The following is a 19661-nucleotide window of genomic DNA, read 5'->3' on the forward strand; positions in this document are numbered from 1 at the left end:
TCTCTGCTCTTCTTACCCTTTTCAATGTAGCCTTCTCTTTATGACTTTAGCTGTGGAAGAACTGCTCTGCCAGTCTTTAGGTCACATTCAGAGTGAGTTGCAATACATGCAGTTGGCTCAGTGCATCCGCAGGAGGTGGTGAACCTCCTACACCACCACCTTCTGGAGTGCTTTTTAGTACTTTGTTTCTGTAGCCAAATAACATCCCGTTGTGTGGCTGTTTCACATTTTATGTATCCATTCATCAGTTGATGGCCTTTTGGTTTGTTTCCACTTTGGGGGCATTATAAGAATACTGCTACGGACATTGGTATGCAAGTTTTTGTATGGATATATATCTTAATTTTTCTCGGGTATATATCGAGCACTGGAACTGCTTAGTTATATGATGGCCCTGTGTTTAATATGTGAGGGAATGGCAGACTGTGTTTCAAAGCAGCTATGCCCAAGGGTTCAAATTTTTCCACATCCTCAATAGCAATCACCTTCCCTCTCTGATTTTAGCTATTCTAGTGGGTGTAAAGTAGGTTCTCATTGTGGTTTCTATTTGCATTTCCCTCAGGATGAATGCCATCAAGGCACTTTTCATGTGCTTATTGGCCATTTCTCTATCTTTGGGGGAAAGTGACTGTTCACATCTTTTACCCGTTTCTCAGTGAGGTTATATGTTTTATCACTGGTTTGTAAAACTAATTTATATCATCTGGGTACAAGTTCCTTATAGTTATATGATTTGCAAATACTTTCCCCATTCTTCAAGTTCTCTTTTCACTTTCTGGATGGTATTATTTGCAGCAGATAACGTTTTTAGAATCTGACAAAGTCCAATATATCTCTTTTTATTTAGTTCCTTGGCCTTAAGAAAACACTGCCTAACCCCACGTCATGACAATTTACTGCTATGCTTTCTTCTAAGAGTTCTACACTTGTCGCTATTTAGATCAGAGATCCATTTTGAATTAATTTTCGTATGTGCAGTGAGACAAGGATTGGGTTCAATTTCATTCTTTTGTATGTGGATATCCGGTTGTCCCAGTAACATTTGCTGAAAATACTCTTTTTTACCCCATATAATTATCTTGCCACCTATTTAAAAATCAATTGGGTATAGATAGGAAAGGTTTTTTTGATGAACTTGTAATTCTATTCCATTAATCTATTTAAGTATCTTTATGTTAGACCCACACTGTCTTGATTGCTGGAGCTTCCTAGTAAGATTAGAAATTGGGAAGAATGAGTCCCCCAACTTTAATCTTCCTTTTTAAGATTGCTTTGGCTATCCTCGAATCCTTGAATTTCCGTGAGAGCTTTGGGATCTGCTAATTTATTTTTGCAAAGAAGTCAGCTGGGATTTTGTTGGAGATCACATTGAATCTATAGATCAGTTTGGGGTATGTTGCCAGATTAACAATATTCAGTTGCCCAAACAATGGGAAATGGATGACTTTCCTTTTTCATTTTTTCCTTTTTTAAAATTGTGGTAAATATGCACGATGTAAAATTGAACATTTAACCATTTTTAGGCACTCACCTCTGTTTCATTAAGTACAAATTGTTGTGCAACCATCAACATTTCCATCTCCAGAATCTTTTCCTTTACCCCAAATGAAACTCTGTACCCATGAAACACTAATTCTTCTTCATTTCCCTTCTCTTCCCACAATCCTGGCAACCACCATTCTGCTTTCTATCTGTATGACATTCTGCCAATAGCTTCTTTGCCTTCTAGTGTTCATTCCATTTACATTTAATGTAATTAATGATATTGGAGGATTTATGTCTGCCATTGTCATTTTTTTTCTCATGTTTTTATGTTTTTCTCTCACACGACTGAGGTGCCATTTTGTGTGAAAAGTATTTTCTCTCTTACCCATTTTTGTTCCCTTATTGTTTACTACAATGTTGAATTATTTTCTTAGTGGTTGCCTCACAGATTACAATTAAGATTTTAATTTAAAAGAATCTAATTCAGATTAATACCAACTTAATTTCAATATTATGTAAAAACTTTGATCTTAAATAGCCCCGGACCTTCAAGCTCCTTTGTACTACTATTGTCATCAAAATTGCCTCTTTATACCTTTTAAGCCCATCCAGGTAGTTCTATAATTATTGCTTCTTCATGCACTTGTATTTGATGTTCGTTATTTCTTCACATGGATTTGAATTATTCTCTAGTGTCTTTTGGAGACTTCCCCTTAATATTTCTTGTAAGGCGGGCCTGTTAGCGATAAATTCACCCCGTTCTTCATTACCTGAGAATGGCTTTATTTATTTCACCTTCATTTTTGAAGGATGGTTTTGCTGGATAGAGAATCCTTGCCAGATAGAGAATTCTTGCCAGACAGTCTTTTTCTTTCAGCGCTTTGAATATGACTTCCTACTATCTTCTGTTCCCCATGGCTTCTTTTATTTTTTCTTTTCTTTTCCAAATTTAAATTCAATCAGCCCACATGTAGTACATCATTAGTTTCAGAGATAGTGTTCAATGATACATTAGTTGTGTATAACACACAGTGCTCATCACACCATGTGCTCTCCTTCATGCCCATCACTCAGTTACCCCCCCCCCCCCCCACCCACCTCCCATTCTGCAGCCCTCAGTTTGTTTCCCAGAATCAAGAGTCTCTTGTGGTTTGTCTCCCTTTCTGAATTCCTCCCATCCAGTTTTCCCTTCCTTCCCCTATGATCCTCTGCGCTATTTCTTATATTCCACTTATGAGTGAGACCATATGATAATTGTCTTTCTCTGGTGTCTTCTTTCACTTAGCATAATCGCCTCTAATTCCATCCATGTTGACAAAAATGGCAGGTATTCATCTTTTCTGATGGCTGAGTAATATCTCATTACATATATGAACCAAATCTTCTTTATCCATTTGTCTGTTGAAGGACATCTTGGCTCCTTCCACAGTTTGGCTTTTGTGGACATTGCTGCTATGAACATTGGGGTGCAGGTGCCCCTTCTTTTCATACTTGTGTATTTGGGGGGTTAATACCCAGTAGTGCAATTGCCGGGTCATTTAACTTTTTTTTTTAAATTTAAATTCAATTAGCCAAGGTGTAGCACATTATTGGTTTTTGATACAATGTTCAATGATTCATTAGTTGAGTCTACCACCCAATGCTCATTGTATCATGTGCCCCATAATTTCTGAGGAGAAGTCAGCTGTTAATCTTACTGGGGAATCCCTTGTATGTGATGAGCCACTTTTGTGGTTCTGCTTTCAACATTCTCTCACTGTCTTTGGTTTTCAGGAGTTTGACTAAGTTGTTTCAAGGTGAAGATCTCCTTGAGTCTATCCGCCATGGAGTTTCAGATCTTTTTGTTTCTCTGGATTAATAATTTTAACAAAATTTGGGAAGTATCAGGCCATTAATTTTCTAATCTTCTTTCTTTCCCTTTATCTCCTCTCCTCTCCTCTCCTCTCCTCTCCTCTCCTCTCCTCCAGGGGCTCTCATTATGCATAATCTGGTGTGCTTAATGATGTCCTATAAGGTCTCTGAGGCTCTGTTTACTTTTCTTCATTATTTTTTCTTTCTTTTCCTCAGACTGTATAGTCTCAGTTGGCTTTAACTTCCAAGTTCGGTGATTCTTTTAAATCCCAACTGCAATTTCTGTTGAGCTGATCTAGTGAATTTTTCATGCAGTTATTATACTTTTCAAATCAGAATTTCTGTTTGATATTTTTAAAGTGATTCCTATCTCTTTGATGGTGTATCTATTTAATGACTCATCAGTCTCATACTTCCCTTTAATTCATAGGACATGGCTTTGATTAGATGCTGAACATATTTACAAGAGCTGATTTAATGTCTCTGACTAGTAAGTCCAACATCTGGGTATATCCTTTTGTATGTCCCATACTCCCCTGTTTCTTTGCATGTCAGATAGGTTTTGGTCAAAGGTTGGACATCTAGTCTAAGTAAGAGAATGTGGCAACTCTGGAATTCAGATTCTGCCCCCTTTCCAGGTTTTGCTGTTGCTGTTTGGTTTCAGTATTCTTGTTGTCATTTGTTTGCTTAGTGACTTCTCTGAACTACTTAGGTAAAGTCTGTATCCTCTGCTGTGTGTGGCCACTGAACTCACTGCTTGGCTAGCTTAGTGGTTATCTAATGACTGGGCAGAGAGGCCTTTAAATGCCTGTATAACTGCAAAGACTCTCAGTCATTGACACGGAGCTCTGTGTGTATGTTGGACATGCCTTCAACACTCAGCCAGGCAGTGGTCCACTCTGTAACAGCCTTCATTTCTGCTGTCAGAGAGCCTCAAAATAAGCCAGAGTTGGTAGCGTGGGGCCTTTTTGAGTCTTTTCAGGGCATGCTGTAATCTTGGGAATGTGTCTGGCCTTCAGATTCATAGGGATAATGTCATAGCTTTTTATTTATTTATTTATTTATTTATTTATTTATTAAAAGATCTTATTTATTTGACAGACAGAGATCACAAGTAGGCAGAGAGGTAGGCGGGGGAGTGGACAGGGAAGCAGGCTCCCGGCCAAGCAGAGAGCCCGATGTGGGGCCCGATCCCAGGACCCTGGGATCATGACCTGAGCCGAAGGCAGAGGCTTTAACCCACTGAGCCACCCAGGTGCCTGATGTCATAGCTTTTTTTAAAGTCCCTATGGACATCTCATTTCCTCGGTTTTTCCCTTTTTAAGGTTTTGGTTCACCTGTTGTTCACTCCAAGTGTTACCTACTGCCTGAGGCAGCTGCAATGTTAAACTATTGCCCCTAAATGTTTTTGACAAATGCTCTCAGGGAAGAGGCACTTTAAATGGGCAAGGTATGAGTCAGTCCAAATACTGACAGCCATGCAAGTGAGGTCATCCAGGGAACAACCAGACAGATCAAATAATGACAACTCTCTGGAAATGAAACTTTGCAGGAGCCCCATCTCCTTTCTGCCCCTTCTGGCCACTGCCGGGCTGCTGGCTTTCCCTGCGATTGCAGGCTGTCCATATTCAAGGCTACCACAGAGTTGGATAGAGGAGCAAGGAATAGGGCCAGTTAAAATGCCACATAGCTCACTCTTCCTACTGGGATTCACCTGTTTCTCTAGAATAAACGTACAGAGGTTGTTGCATGCTTTTGGTGACTTTCCAGAGTTCCCAAGATATGGATTCTGAAATTTTCTGCCAGTTTCTGCATGGCTTTCAGGAAGGGCAGACTTTTCAGAGGTTCTTCCTTCCTGGTTGGCTGGCTTCCAGTACAACCTTTTACTGTGCTTGTCTATCATGGTGTTTGTTGCTGTGCTTGCCGCTTACATGTTTCTTGAGAAATAATTTTCGTTGGTCACTGACCATGTGAAAGGGACTACAACAGGAGCTGTGGGAGCTAGGATGTGCAAGATACCATCTTTGATCTAAAAGTTGTCACTCTTGAAAAAAATCAATTTAACTGGAACATTTGAAGCATACTGATTGCCAAGCCTGCATCTGGTCACAAAATCATATCTTTTTTTTTTTTTTTTTAAGATTTTATTTACTTGAGAGAGAGAGCGAGAGCAGGGGGAGGGACAGAAGGAGAAGACGTGGGAAAGAAGCAGACTCCTGCTGACCACGAAGCCTGCTGACCGCATGGGCTCGAACCTATGGCCCTGAGATCATGACCTGAGCCAAAAATCAAGAGCGGGGCAATTAACTGACTGAGCCACCCAGGCGCCCCAGTTACCAAATTATATCTTAATTCAGCTCAGGGGGAGTTCTTTTTGGCCTTCATGTCTTAAATATAACCAGGTTTTCACCTGGATATTTGGCAGCAAGCCTGAACTAATATCTCTGGTCACAACTAATTTCACTCCTAATCCCTTCAGGAAGCTGAGAGCCTCAAGTGAGTAAGAATGCAGATGAAGGACTGCAGAGATCTCCCATATGAAGAGTTAGAAACAGAGATTCATTTGAAACAACCAGCTTGGTTTTCATAATTCCATAGGACCAAGTTAGCATTTTCCACTGAAATGGTTTATTTTTATGTCCATGCAGCCCACCACCCTGATGGTTATTGATAGACTTCTTGGATAAAACATAGAAGAGACCCAAAAGACTACTCTTCACACCACAGTATGGGAATATAGCTCCATCTTACTCCTTTTGAATCAATCTCTGCATATTTGATGAATATCACTTGACAATTGATCAAAGATACCCAACAATAGCCTAAAATCTGAGTTTATATACAATGTCTACTTATGTGAAACCCTCTGAACTGCAAGAGATGCCTGCTAGCATACAACCTGTCTGTTCAGGGCTTGATTACTCAAGGTACTCTGGAACCTTGGGTAAATATGTCTATAAAGATGTCGAGAGCCCACAACTGTTGATTATTTAAGGTAGACAGTTTTTCATTTGAAACTTGGTTTAGCTGGGCACATTACTTAGTTCTCCTCAGCCTCAGATTCCAGTTTGCAAAACTTAGGGTAATAATGGGGTGGGTATTAAATGTGACAAGGTCTGTAGAACATTTAGTACATTATCTGGCAAATAGCTAATGCCCCCTAAATATCAGCTCTAATTACTATTGACAAGCCTCTGAAATGCCACAAGCCTGCAAAATCTATTACAGTGATCCAAATTAAAAGACTCAGATTCCATTTGAATCATTTGGCCAACGATGGGTTCCTCCCTCTGTGTGCTTGCACAGATGGACAGTGGACAGTGGCCGGGAGAAGAGCCCCCCACCGCTGTTTGTTCAGGCTTCTCCCTGTTACGCTCTGTGATGTTGGGTGACAACAAAATCAACTCGCCTAAAATGAATGGATTTACTAAGTGATGAATTTGCCCCATCTACTGAATTTCCCAATTGGCATTGTAACAGCTTTTATAGGAATACTTATATTTGGTTATTGAAGCTGAAGTATGTTTCTGAATATTAACTCAATGAAGTAGATAGACCTTAGAAATTGGGGAAAACACCAGTTTTGAGGGGGCTGGGGGGTTTGGGGCTGAGAAACTTCCCCCTGAAACTATTATTCCAACCTAAAATTTGAGTGTTCCCCTATGATAGAATTGCTTTCATTATTCCTGATCTACCTGGTAATCTTTCGAATGCCAATTTCAGTTTCTTCAAAGCAAGTGCATTTTTAGGTATACCTTTCAAAAAGCTTATCAGATAGATGTGCTTATTTCCTGCAATTAGAGTTTCTAATCAAAGGCAAATATATTGAATTCAAAAGCTGTATTTAATTTTAATTTTCACTTAAAATTCAATGATTTTAATTTGGATTAAAATTGAACTTAAATTTAATTTTAAATCCAAACGCATGCTAAAAATCAGGACTTATAATTAAATTCATATAGAGACTTTTGCTTCTGGGAGGATAGGGTAGAAGCACATTTCCCTATTCTTCCCTCTAAATACAACTTAAAACCCTGGGCACCATATATAAAATAAACATAGGACTCTGCAAAGTGAAGAGGAGAAGGCAGAACAACTAGGGATTTCAGAAGCAAAGGAAGGACAAAATGGTGTGTTCCCTTGGTTTTCTTTCTGTGTCATATATCCCAGACTTTGAGCTGAAGAAACCAGGTACCCAGAAATGGCAAAAGGCACAGGCAAACCAATGATGATGACAACCTTGACCACGACAGCAAGGACAACACCAACAAAACCGCTGCAACAACAACAACAAAAGTCTGCTCTCTCTAGCATAAGGGTCAAGAAAAGTGGCAGCCTAGCCAGACACTAACCGCTCCACTTCCACTAACCACCACAGAACAAACTATGGCCTTGCGCCCACACAAGCCAGTAAATGGTCTAATGGAAGGCCTAGAATTCCACATTTGACTGGCAGAAGCAGGGGCTATTATGCCCCTCCTATGTTAGTGGAAATCAATCATGTGGAAATTCTGGAGTTATACCCACCAGGCAGTAAGGAAGCAACCTGCTCTATCCCTGCTGAAATGATTTCAGGACTTTTAACAACACCCAGTGGTAAGGAGGCCACCCAATCTATGGACTACAGGGAAAATGCTCCAGCACATCAAGAAATGAATGGAAATGATTATAAGGCATATAAAAATTAGTGGAATAAAGCTAAAGCACTGCTGAAAGGGAAATTTATATTATTAAGGGCTTCCATTAAGTAAAAGGAAAAGCATCGAATCAATAATCTAAGTTCTCACCTCAGGAAATTAACCTACCATGAATCACCACATTTGCACATATTTACTGAAGGACATTAATAACTCTATCCATGACAGTTGACATATAGTCTACTTTAGAAACCTGAAGCACCCGTGTTTTCAATATGTATCACACAGTGAGAAGAAGAATAAGAGAAACATTAGACTCTTGATTTAAAACAACAATGAAATTTGATTTCCAGCATAAGAGCTAGATTGTTGCCCTTCATGACAGAAACTGTTGTTTTGTAATTAACTCAAATTCTTTTGTAAACGATAGAACGGATTCCACAATACCTGTGCCGTGAGTTCAATTTTTAAGCTATAAATCGTGTCTTTGCAAACTGGAAAGTCCTTGGAGACAAAATGTACTTAAAGTATTAATTGGCCAGGGTCTCATGTCTCACAACTCATGTGATGGTGAAAATAAGGTATTTGAATTCTTTTCTCAGGTTTTGAATCAATTCCTCTTTCACCTTGTCAGAAGGGTTTTGTATTATATAGACTTAGTGGAAGATATTCTGCCTATTGTGAAATGTAATACATGATGCCAGAGTTTTCTAACATACATTCTGAACTGAAATAGTGTTTTTTATTTATATTTTTTAGCATATGCCCATCTAAAATGTTTGTGTATGTGTGTGTGTGTGTGAGAGAGAGAGAGAGAGAGAGAGACAGAGAGAAAGAGAGAGAGAGAGAGAGAATGTGTGTGTGTGTGTGTGTGTGTGTGTGTGCATACACAAAGGATCCAAGCCATTTTACAGCTGACTAAATTTATAACTCAGGTCCTCTTAATCATTGTTAAAAACTTTGCTGTTGTTAATTTCAGACAATAGATTTTGTCACTATGTTCGGACTGTTAGAGAAATTCTTGCCAAATTCATCTTAAACTTGTTTACATGTCTCCTAATATTGTCCACTTTATTCTCTTTATGTTTCTTTGAACACAACACCTGAATGGCTTCTCATCTTTCTCTGCTACTACAAACACAACAGCAGCACACAGCAACAAGGTGGGGGTTGGGGGGGGCTGGGATGTTCATCTTTACAGCAAAATGTCCATCAGTAAATGTAGAAAGTTATGAAAGCAAATAAGAAGTCGCCATTTTTCAACCACCAAAGTAATAACCCAATCACACAAGAAGCAGGAACAAAAACCAAGGCCAAGAGGTGAAATTCTGTGGGGAGGAAACGCACAATATACCCACATGGTATCAAAATATCATGCTACAGACTCCTTATAAGTCACAGAGGGACAAAGTGATGTTTACAGTGGACTGATCTGTCCAACGATACCATAAATAAGTGATCAAACTGAGTAATGCCAATAGCAGCACCGACTGTCAGACAAACCGACCTTAGGAGCTCCCAGATGTGATGTCATGTGAACTATGCAGCACCTATTTAACATCCTTGCCAAAAATGTTAAACAGAAATCATCCAAATGGGAGGAAAATATCAGGCAAAACCATATTGTGGACACGTTGGAAGCAAACAGGCCGAGGCTCCTGGACAATGTCATGGTCATGGAAGATTTAAGTTGAGGGCCTGTGTTTGGGACTAGAAGATACTAAAGAGACATGACAACTGAATGCAATGTATGATACTTGATTGAACTGTTGACCCTCAAAGGGATATCATTGGGACACAACTGGGGGAAATTGGAATATGGACCGTGTATGGACTTAGATGATGTTATCATGCCACTATTAAATTTCTTCAGTGAGACAATAGTTATATGGTTAGGAGAATATCCAAGGTCTTAGGAGCTACATATGGATGTAATCGGATGAAATGTTTGGAACTTGAGTGGTTAGGCAAAAAGAAGAGAAAAAGGAGATAGAAAGCAACGGGACATTATGAAACCTAGGTGAAAGAATGTTCACTCTTCAACTTTGTGTGTTTTTTAATCTATTTTCAAAGAGACAGTTGAGGAAAATGCATTGCTCATATTTTAGAGTTGTGTGATGAAGTGTTCCACAATAAAATGAGATGATTTCTGGTATCTTCTTGAAAATAATCTGGAAGAGACAGAGGGGAGAAGATATGAATGAAATGAAACTGGCTGTGAGTAGTTAACCGTTGCAGCCCAGGGATGGATACTTGGAGGTTCCCTCATTATTCTCTCTTGTACAGTGTTCTCAAAGTCTGGTTCCGCCAGCAGCAGCATCTGAGTCACCCAGGGAACTTGCCAGAAAAGCAGCAAACTCTGGGTCCCACCCAGATTTTTAAATCTGAGACCATAGATGTGGAGCTCAGCAATCTGTTTTCACAAGCTTATTTGGATTCTGATGCAAGCTAATGTTCCAGGAGCACAGCCCTACTGTGATGAACCTGGAAATTGTTAAGTTTATATGCAAACCCTGTTTGTATATGTTTGAAATTATCCACATTTTTAAGGGGAAAAAATGAAGAAAACAGGTACATCAGCTGTTTAGTAGTCAAGTTTTAATAAAGTCTCCAGACAGGCAATCCCAATGTTATACCAAAACTTCCAGAGGATAGAAAAAAGAAACTATTGCCCAACTCAGGCTGTAAGACTAGAAAACCTTGACGCTGGAACCAGCAAGGAGTGTATGAGAAAGAGGAACTTCAAGTCAATCTTGCTCATGAGCAGAAGATGTGGAAGTTCTAAACAAAATTTTAGCAAACTGAACCCCCCAGCATCTACAAAAGATGATCCACCGTAACGAAGTTACATTTATCCTAGGAGGGCAAAACTGGCTTCGCATTCAGATAGATAGATAGATAGATAGACAGACAGACAGATAGAGTCATGAGAGAGGTTTGTGTGTTGCCAACATAGTCTGTTGCTAGCTCTAGGTGCTAACTGAATGTGTATGTTTAATTTTTGAAAACTCATTAAGATACACACTTGTGAATTTTGTCCTTGTGTGATTATAAGCTTCATTTAAGATTTTGAAAAAAAGCATCTACAAATAACACTGTATTAACAGAATAAACAAATGGACTCTTGATCATTTCAATAGAGACAAAAAACTAAGATTCACTACCTATTCCTGATTTTTAAAACAAACTTATTAAACTGGAAATATAAGGAAAACTCCTTAATCTTATAAAGAGAAGGAAGAAAGGAGGGAAGGAAGGAAGGAAAGAAGGAAGGAAGGAAGGAAGGAAAGAGGGAGAGAAAGAAAGAGAGAGAGAGAGAGAGAGAGAAAGGAAAGAAAAGGAAGAAAAAGGGGTAAAAAGAAAAGAGAAAGGAAGAAAGAAGAAAAGAAAGGAAGAAAAGAAGAAACAAGAAAAAGAGGGAAGGAATGGAGAGAGGGAGGAAGGAATGGAGGAACAAAGAGAGGAAGTGAAGGAGGTTGAAAACAGCGAAACACAGCAAACACCTTTTATTATGGAAATGTAGGCAGCATTCTATTTAATATTAGGGACACCCTAAAGAAGTCGAATTTGGTCATGTCTGTTCGACCTTGTAGTGGATGTCCTAGCCAACGAGTACAGGTTTAAGCAACCTGTAAATTGATTATTGGGCTTCTGTAACTCACAGATTCATGAAAAACCGCAGAACATCTATAGACAAATGATTAGATATCACAGAGTTTAGCAGGGTGGCTGGCTTTTAAGGTCAGTATAGTTTTTTAGAAAGTCAAATGGATTTCTCTAAGTTAGATACAATTAGAAAATGTCATTTTAAATGGATAACTAGCACAAGAGCAACAGCACTCTAGCCCATCTTGGGATAAATGCAAGAAAAGAAAAGACGTACAGGATCTGAATGTACAGAAAGACGAAATTAAATACTAAAGATGAAAACGTTAAGGAAGTCCCACATAAACGGAGAGACATGCCATGTTGGTGTCCTAAAGATAGTCAATACTGGGTGTCCTAAAGATAGTCAATACTTCCCTAACTTATCCGCAGATTTAGTGAAAATGCAACTCAAATATAAGGCAAATGAGTTTTCGAGGAACAAGGCACGCTGATTCCGATATTTATACTGGAAGGGCGAAAGGCAAAGGATAAGGAAGATACGTTCGAAGGTTATGAATAAGGTGTGGGGACTTGCCCTACGGTAGATCAAGATGCCTTATCAGGAGGTAAAAATGGAGATGATGTACTGGCACAGAAATAGGCAAATTTATCTGTGGAACAGAAGAGGGAGCTCAGACACAGGGACACGCAAAGATGGACCAAAATAACTCCAAGCACTGCCAGATGTTCCCTGGGGGTGCGGAATTGCCCCGCCCTCCCCTTCCCATTGACAAACCCTGACATAGAAATATGGTTGAATCTTAAAAACACATGCTGAATTTCATAAAAGTCAGTTACAGGATACCAAGGGCACGAGTTAAATATGCATGCACATATTGTATTTCACACCCAAAGAGAGCAAAGTCTGGGAAACAAGGTTTAGGGAGCACAAAGTTTCACTTCACTTCACTTCACGACTTACTGACTGTCTTAGTCAAGCCAGCACACGGAAAAGTGGGAGGAAGGCAAGAGGGGCGGGGCTTTGGTAGGTGCACTGCGATGGAACTCGAAGCTCATTGGTCACTGGTCACAGCCGTGGGAGGGGGAAGGCAGCGCTGGAAGCTCATTGGCCTTTGTGGGAAGGGCGGGAAAGGGAGAGAGCGCTGGGTCTTCCCTGCCGCCTTCTGTCCCTGCTGTTGGATTTCGACTTGCGGGAGGCTGAGGTAACCACAGGCTGGCATCAGGAATAGGGCCCTCGTTCTCCACACATCTTCTTTCCTCCCTCCCTCCTGCTCGGGATGACCAACTCCTTCTCCTCTCCTCCAACCTCAGTGGAGTACCTCCTGATGTTCCACTCTGCCCCGTTCCCTCTCCACCCCCACGCCCCATGCAACAACCATGGAATGGCTGTGGGAGGAAAACCCTTGCCTCAGCACCTGAACCCTGGTCTCTGGAACCTGAGGCAGGACTCATGCCCTTGCCTTTGATCCTCTGAATCTGATGGGGCAGTGGCAGTGAATGACTGGGTGGCCTGAGATGAGGTGGTGCATCCCAGGTGTGAGGGGTGGGGAAAGTGTACCCAAGCCTGACCGTTGAAGTGTGAAGAGGAGCATGGAAGATTGTTGGGAGGCTGAGCAGGGAGTACATGGGTTTGCATGAGAGCACAGAGGGTTCTGTTGGTGGAAGAAAACAATTACTGCAGTGAGGAGTTGGCTGTTGGCTAGATCAGGGTCTGGCATTCGATAGGGGGCTCAGCGAGGATCTAGTCAATGAATAATCGAAGGGATGCATAAAAATACTTATTGAAAGAGGGGCTTGGGGTCCAGCAGCATAATGAAATTTCGTGGGGGGGGGTGGTACAAAGGGTGTGTCAGATTAAAGTGTTGGGGGGCTGAGAGAAGAATTAAGATTACAGTGGGGTGCAGGAAGAAAATCAGGATGGGGTGTGAGAGGAGAGTTGAATGTAGGACATACTAATAATAGAATTGAATGGGGGGAGCTAGAATCATGAGTAGGGAGTGAATGAATGCAGGAGGTTAGGAAGGTAATTGTGGAAGTACATGACAGGAAAAATCATGAGGAATGGCAGAGTACAGGATGATACACGAGAAGGGGAAGGCAGTAATTGAAGAAAGGGGGCACATGAGTGCATGCGTATGCCTGAAAAGGGGGTCTATGTAGAGGGAAGGGAAGCAAGGAGAATAGTGATTTGATTGAAAGTTTACAGGAGCCATGCCAAGAGTTCCTTAGAATGAGGCTATGCGTGAGTCGGGCTTCCTGGGAAGGAGGCTGCATGAGTGAGAAGGGTGGGTGTGATCTGATTTCAGTGATGAGCTGGGTGAAGAAGCATCCAGGCACCTCAGGTGGGGTTTTCAAAGGGCAGAGGAAGTACGTTCAGGGTAGGGGATCATGTGGCCATCCTGACCTCCACTCCTGGCTGGCCCTAGGACGATGGATCCCAATGAAATGCCTGCTGTGCCCTGCTGCCCCTCCGACCCCCCTATTGGGCTTGAGACTGGAGCCCCGTGGGGGATTGAACTTGGCCCCACAAGAGCTGTGAGTCGCTGTGCCCGCTGCTACAACCATGGCTTCACTGACCAAATCAAGGACCAGGATCACTTCTGCCTCTTCAAGGCCTGCGAGTGTCACAAGTGCGCCTTCTCGTGAGTATAGTGTCTGACAATGGGGGAGGGGGCGCGGTGAGCCTCCCCAAAATGTGACTGACTGTAGACCTGCTATTCCCCACTTTAGGGAACACCACAGTGTCTTGCCTGCTGAGAGTGCCTTGAAGAGGGAGCAGGGGGAAAACCTAAAGAGGCACCTGGCTCAAGGGCAGACGAGGAGTGAGGCCTCCCCTCCCAAAGCTCACAGCCATGTCAAGAAGTTGACCATTCAAGCCGGAGCCCTCAGTGAGTGTCTCTGGCCAGGGAGGGTGTCTGGGTTTGGGGATAGGGAGCACTGAGCTGTCCTGTCACCAGTCCTCCTACCCAATTTTGATGTCGCCTTGGCAAATTACCCCTCGGGCCTTTAGCTGCCCCACCTATCCAACTTCATCAATATTATCTACCAAGTGTTGGTGGGAAAGAGAACTCTGGGGGGTCAAAATGGTCCACGGTGAGATGAGACCTCAGACTGGGGGCGAGGAAGAGTGGTGTGAGCTCAGAGGGAAAGGCTCACCCAGGGTGTCCCCAGCTTTCCATAGCTGGGAAGGAGAACATCATGTCCCAGCTTGAGGCCCACCCAAACCTGCCCAACCCCTAGGGAGATAAGGAGAGTCTGGGGCCTGAGGGGGAAGTTCCCATCTCACCCACTGCCCAGACTCTTCTCTGTGTCCTGAAGACATGAGTTCCCTCCCTAATCCTACTGCAGCTTGCCACGGGACCTTGAGGAAATAATACTTGTCCTCTTGGAGTCTCCATTTCACCAGGTGGAAAATAAATAGTAGGAACTGGATGGTCTTCAAGGTCTTCTCAGCTCTGACATTTTGGGCTCCTATCCTCATTCCAGTACATGTCCATACACATCTTCTCTCCATGGCCGGCATGGTCTCTGACTCCACCCTGTGCTCTCTGCCTCTGCAGACAAGCGCCCAAGGAGCTCTGCTGACCAGTCCTACCCCAAAATCTTTGTCTCTGTCCTGGACTCCAGCAGCCTTGAAGACGCGACTAACAATTTCTCTTTCCAGGAAGACCCACAGGGCTCCTGCCCTGCCCAGGATGTGAGTAAAGTGAGAAGGCCCATGGAGCTAGATGTATATTGTGTGACCAGGTGCTCAACCTTTGTGCTTGATGCCATGGGAGATAGAAGGAAGGAGTGGAGGAGGCGGCCAATGAGGAAGAGAAGGAATGGGGTGCGGGGTAGAGGAGCAGGACAAGAAGTGGCAGGGGGAGGAGGGGTTCAGGGAGGAGGAGTGGAGAAGGCAGCATCTCAGACTAGCGGGCAAGGGCAGGGCTCTCCCAGCCTTGCCATCTCCTATTTGTGAGACTTTGCACAAGTGACATTCCGTTTCCAAGCCTCCATTTCCAGTGTACTAGCAGTGTACTGATAGGGACAATATCCCACACCTGACATAGCACTGACAAGAGGACTAGGTCCAGGAGTGCCACACAGCAGGACTTCAACTGCTGGAGGCTGTTATTCCAAGGGGAAACAGATAGATGGGAGAGAAGGTCCTGTTGAAGGGGGTGGGCAGGACGGTGAGTGCCACAGGGCCCAGAGGGAGAGTCCAGAGGTCATTAGAGAAAGCTCCCAGGCCATTAGATGAGCCAAGCTGGTCCTTCAAGTTCTATGGGGATTGGGGAATATGGGGGTGAGAAGCAGTCCCTGGGCAGGGACAGTGACCCCATTTCTCCAGGTGCTTTGCAGATTAGACCACGGACACCTGGGATTTTCCATACCCATCACTGTTGGCCTGGGAGTTTTGAAAATCCTGGCAGGAATTAGTGTGTCAGGAGAGATGTTGAGGAAGGACATAGAAAGGAAAATAGGCTGAACAGGGGAAAGGACTTGTGCAAGCCACAACGACCAATGGCCAACAGGCATTCAGACTCCCACATCCAGATAGTGCAAGATCCTGGCCCTGTTTCTCTACTGGTATTATGTATCTGTCAGAGGGTTTAATCCCAAGGCCCCTCTTTTCCTTGTCTCTAGAGACTCAGCTCTGGTCCTCCAGCCCTGTGCCGCCCTTGGCCCTGTCCTACTGCAGCCGCAGATCCTGGGAAAATAGCGGGGTCCAGAACCCTGGCAGGGGCTAGGCTTAGTGAATGGGAAAGGATGAAGGCCCCTGGGGGTGGGGGGGGGACCTTCCATGGAACTGGGGACTGAAGGGCCACTGGCCCCATGAGGTGCGGAGGTATGGGTTTTCAGGTCCCATTCTCTCACACCCTTTCCATTGCAGGCCCCTGAATCTTCTGACCAGGACTCGGATTCCGCCTCAGAGTGGCAGCGGAAACTGGAAGCGGCCGAGGCTCTGCTGATTCTGAGAGACTCTCCCCAGGCATCTTCTGGCTCCAGCTCCATGCTCCATCCCTGCGTGGCGACAAGTAGCCTTGTCCTTGAAAAGAGAACACGGGGTGGTGGGGATGGTTGGGAAAGGGGAGGGCGTTGTGGTAAGCAGGGTCTAACTGGGAGGCCGGGGTTGGTGGGTTGAACCTCCTAGGGCTCAGGTACGCAAGCTCCTTGGTCTGATGCCAGAGATGGCAATCGCTGGTTGCTCGGTGAATCATCAGTTTGTCCAGCTCTGTGCTCAACAAGCAAATGCCCAGGGCCCTGGCGTCGAGAAACAAGGCTACTGAGGTCCTGCTGGTGGCAGGGACTTGCCCTGGGGCATGCAGCCTATCAAGTGGAACACCAGGTCTCCTCACTCCCAGCCCAGAGCTCTCTACCCACACTCTCCGCCCACACCCCTGCAGTCTGCTGTGGTGGGCAGCATACACATAGGTGATAAGAGCCTGGGCTGGAGGGAGATCTGGTCTTTGATTCCTGTCTCCAGGGGGAGCCTGGATGCCTTCAGAGTTCCCTTGTGTTTTGTGGCTAAGTTTCAATGATGAGCCTGGAGAGGAAGGACCAGAGGGAGCCTGAAGCCTGGGAAGGCTGAGAGGGAAGGCTGGGCATTCCCAGACCAAAATGTTGGGTGCAATATGATGCTTGAGTGAAGCAGCAACCTGAGTGAAGGAGGGACTTTGGGAACAGAAGGGGATGAGGCTGGAGAGGCTGCCAATTACAGGGGTCCTGAACGCCAGGCTTAGGGGCTAGACCAGAAACTGTGGGTGGTGAGGAGCCAGGGAATATGTGAGCTGGGGGGAGCATATTCGGAGATCCTGGGCTCCACAAAAAGAAATGTGGTGGCTCTGATGGAGGGATTGGAGGAGGCAAGACCCGAGATGGGCAAATCAGCAGGGAAGTGTGCTGTGTTGCACTCTGTAGTCCAGGTGACAAAGCCTAGATCGAGTGAAACAAAAGAGAGGGGAGAGCCTGGAGGGGAAGTGGATATGACCTGGCTCTGATGCCTTCCGTTCTCTCTGCAGATCCTGCTGAAGATAGAGGACCCCAGCCTCCTAACCCTTCTCTGCGACCCAGGGAGCCAGCTCCATTTCTCTGCCTACTGGGCATCTGGGGTGCATCTCCCTCTTGACCTGGAAGCCCAGAAGAGGAGGCCTCACTCCTCTTATGCTTTTGCAAAACGTTTAATATCCAATATGCTTAACATTTTCTTAAACCTTCACTTTCTTTTACAAGCCTTTCAGACCCTTTTTATTATGTGGGGCAATTCCTTGGCTGAGGGTGCGTATTCTTGTACCTCCATTTCTTACTGCTTTGTATTTTGGGGCCTTCTATGTCTCTTATAAAACCAGGGTTGTGCAATCTAAGCTGGTCAGTCTCTAAATAGGGTTCTGTAGGAGGTCATGTGTTCATATGCCAGAGTTTTCATTTGACTTGTGATTCCAAACATAGCTGTGCACTCACGTCTATATCCATGCTTGTCAAAATCTAAGGGTGTTTTCATTTTGTGTCCACATTTATGTGTGTGAACAAATAATAAACCCTTGCTGTTGTAAGGCAGTGAGATAGAGGCATTGTTTGTGGTCACAGTATAACGTAGACCATCCTGACTCTAACAGACATGTTCCATTTACGTTCCAAAGTGAGAATCACCTTACTCAATAACTGGGATTTCTTAACACGACTAGACCAGAAAACAGTAGAGATAAAAAATGGTAAGAGTTTTACTCACTGAGCAAGTAAGTGCCTACCTTCCGCCTGGCATAGACTGTTTCCAGCTGTCCAGAGGGCCCCAAGTTGAGTTGTCTGCAGCGTCAAGCAGGTCTTATAAATGAGTGGAGCTGTCCAGACAGGCTCTGGCCAGCTGGCAGTGCATGGTCTACCTAAGGGGCCAGCTGCCACCTGGCTCCAGCCGATTGCTGCCATGCAGGAATGCGGACTCTGCACTGCCACAGCTCCTGATTTTTCGAGAGAAAGCGGAATTCTAGATATCTATGTAGAATATCTCCATTTTAAAATGTCGGCTCTGGTTTCTTCTTTAAGACCTGTACGTGGGCCAAAGAAAACATCCATTCAGGCCAACCATGGCCAAGTGAATGCCGGTTGGATTCTAGTCCAATGTGTACTCTATAGTGGGGGACACTGAAGCCAATCATGGCCAGAAGAATCAAAGAGGGGAGGTGAATTAGACCCAGATCCTGCTTTTGAAGGACTCATGAAATATGAGGAAGATTCATATTCATGCATTTATTTTGTGCCCTGTGTATGCAAAACACACACAGCCTCCCAGCAGCTCTCTGAGCTAAGCATGATTACCACCCTCTTGCACAAGGGTTTTAGGGGAAATTTTTAGCCAAAGACGGATGGGGGAAGACTCCCTTCTCTGCCAGGCCCTAAATTAGCTAATAATTTACCTTCTAAACAATAATCTATCTCTACCTCAACCACTGAGTGAAAGGTTCAAATCTTGAAATGGCAGGCATCCAGTCAGAAGAGTCTTTCAAAGATATGCCTGCCATTTCAAGATTTGAACCTTGAAAACAAAGATCATCTCTTTGTTTTGTACTCAAGGTAACAATATGTAGCTGTGCATCAGATCTTACCTACTCTTTTTTCTCAGTCCTCTGCTGATGCTCCAAAGAAAGGAAGAACTGGAGACCCCACCCCAAAGACAGAAAGCTCCATTGGATATGCCCTATCTGTTTCCTATCGTGTTTTCTCCCTCTTTCCTTGCCTCCCTCATTTTTACCCAAGAGGATTGATAGTGGTGACATCTGACAACTTATGTTTTCTTGTTTCAGGCCTTGAGAAGTCAGGCTTCTCCCCGTCCTTATCTAATGCCAGATAACCATGCAATATCACTCGGCACACAGGGCAAGACTGACGTCCATCTCATGCTTTTGTCCCTTCCCTCATTTGCTACTTAAATCAGTGATCCCAAACCACCCCCCGCCCCAAGATAGTAGATAAACAAGCCCACATATTCACAGGGGAAGGAAGCAGTATTGCCTGGAAAAGGGACCAAAACCCTGTTGTGCTACTCTGTCCAAGGTGTGCCATGATCCCATAGCTGAGTTGGGAAAAAGAGAGTGTATTTGG

At 43.8% G+C, this 19661-nt stretch overlaps 1 protein-coding gene across 1 annotated transcript in view; it reads left to right on the forward strand.

Annotated features, from left to right (window-relative positions):
• Positions 1–18986, forward strand: part of LOC101694028 (doublesex- and mab-3-related transcription factor C2) — a 34188-nt gene extending 15202 nt beyond the window's left edge. The window contains 6 exon segments of the mRNA XM_045074013.1: positions 14009–14224; positions 14313–14470; positions 15143–15279; positions 16459–16603; positions 17588–17638; positions 17641–18986. Coding sequence (XP_044929948.1) covers positions 14013–14224; positions 14313–14470; positions 15143–15279; positions 16459–16603; positions 17588–17638; positions 17641–17750 — 813 coding nt within the window. The 5' untranslated portion in view covers positions 14009–14012 and the 3' untranslated portion in view covers positions 17751–18986.
• The last annotated feature ends 675 nt before the right edge of the window (positions 18987–19661 follow it).

Source organism: Mustela putorius, unplaced genomic scaffold, assembly GCF_011764305.1.
Source record: "Mustela putorius furo isolate JIRA1106 unplaced genomic scaffold, ASM1176430v1.1 tig00537298_pilon_pilon_pilon, whole genome shotgun sequence".
Lineage (NCBI taxonomy): Eukaryota > Metazoa > Chordata > Mammalia > Carnivora > Mustelidae > Mustela > Mustela putorius.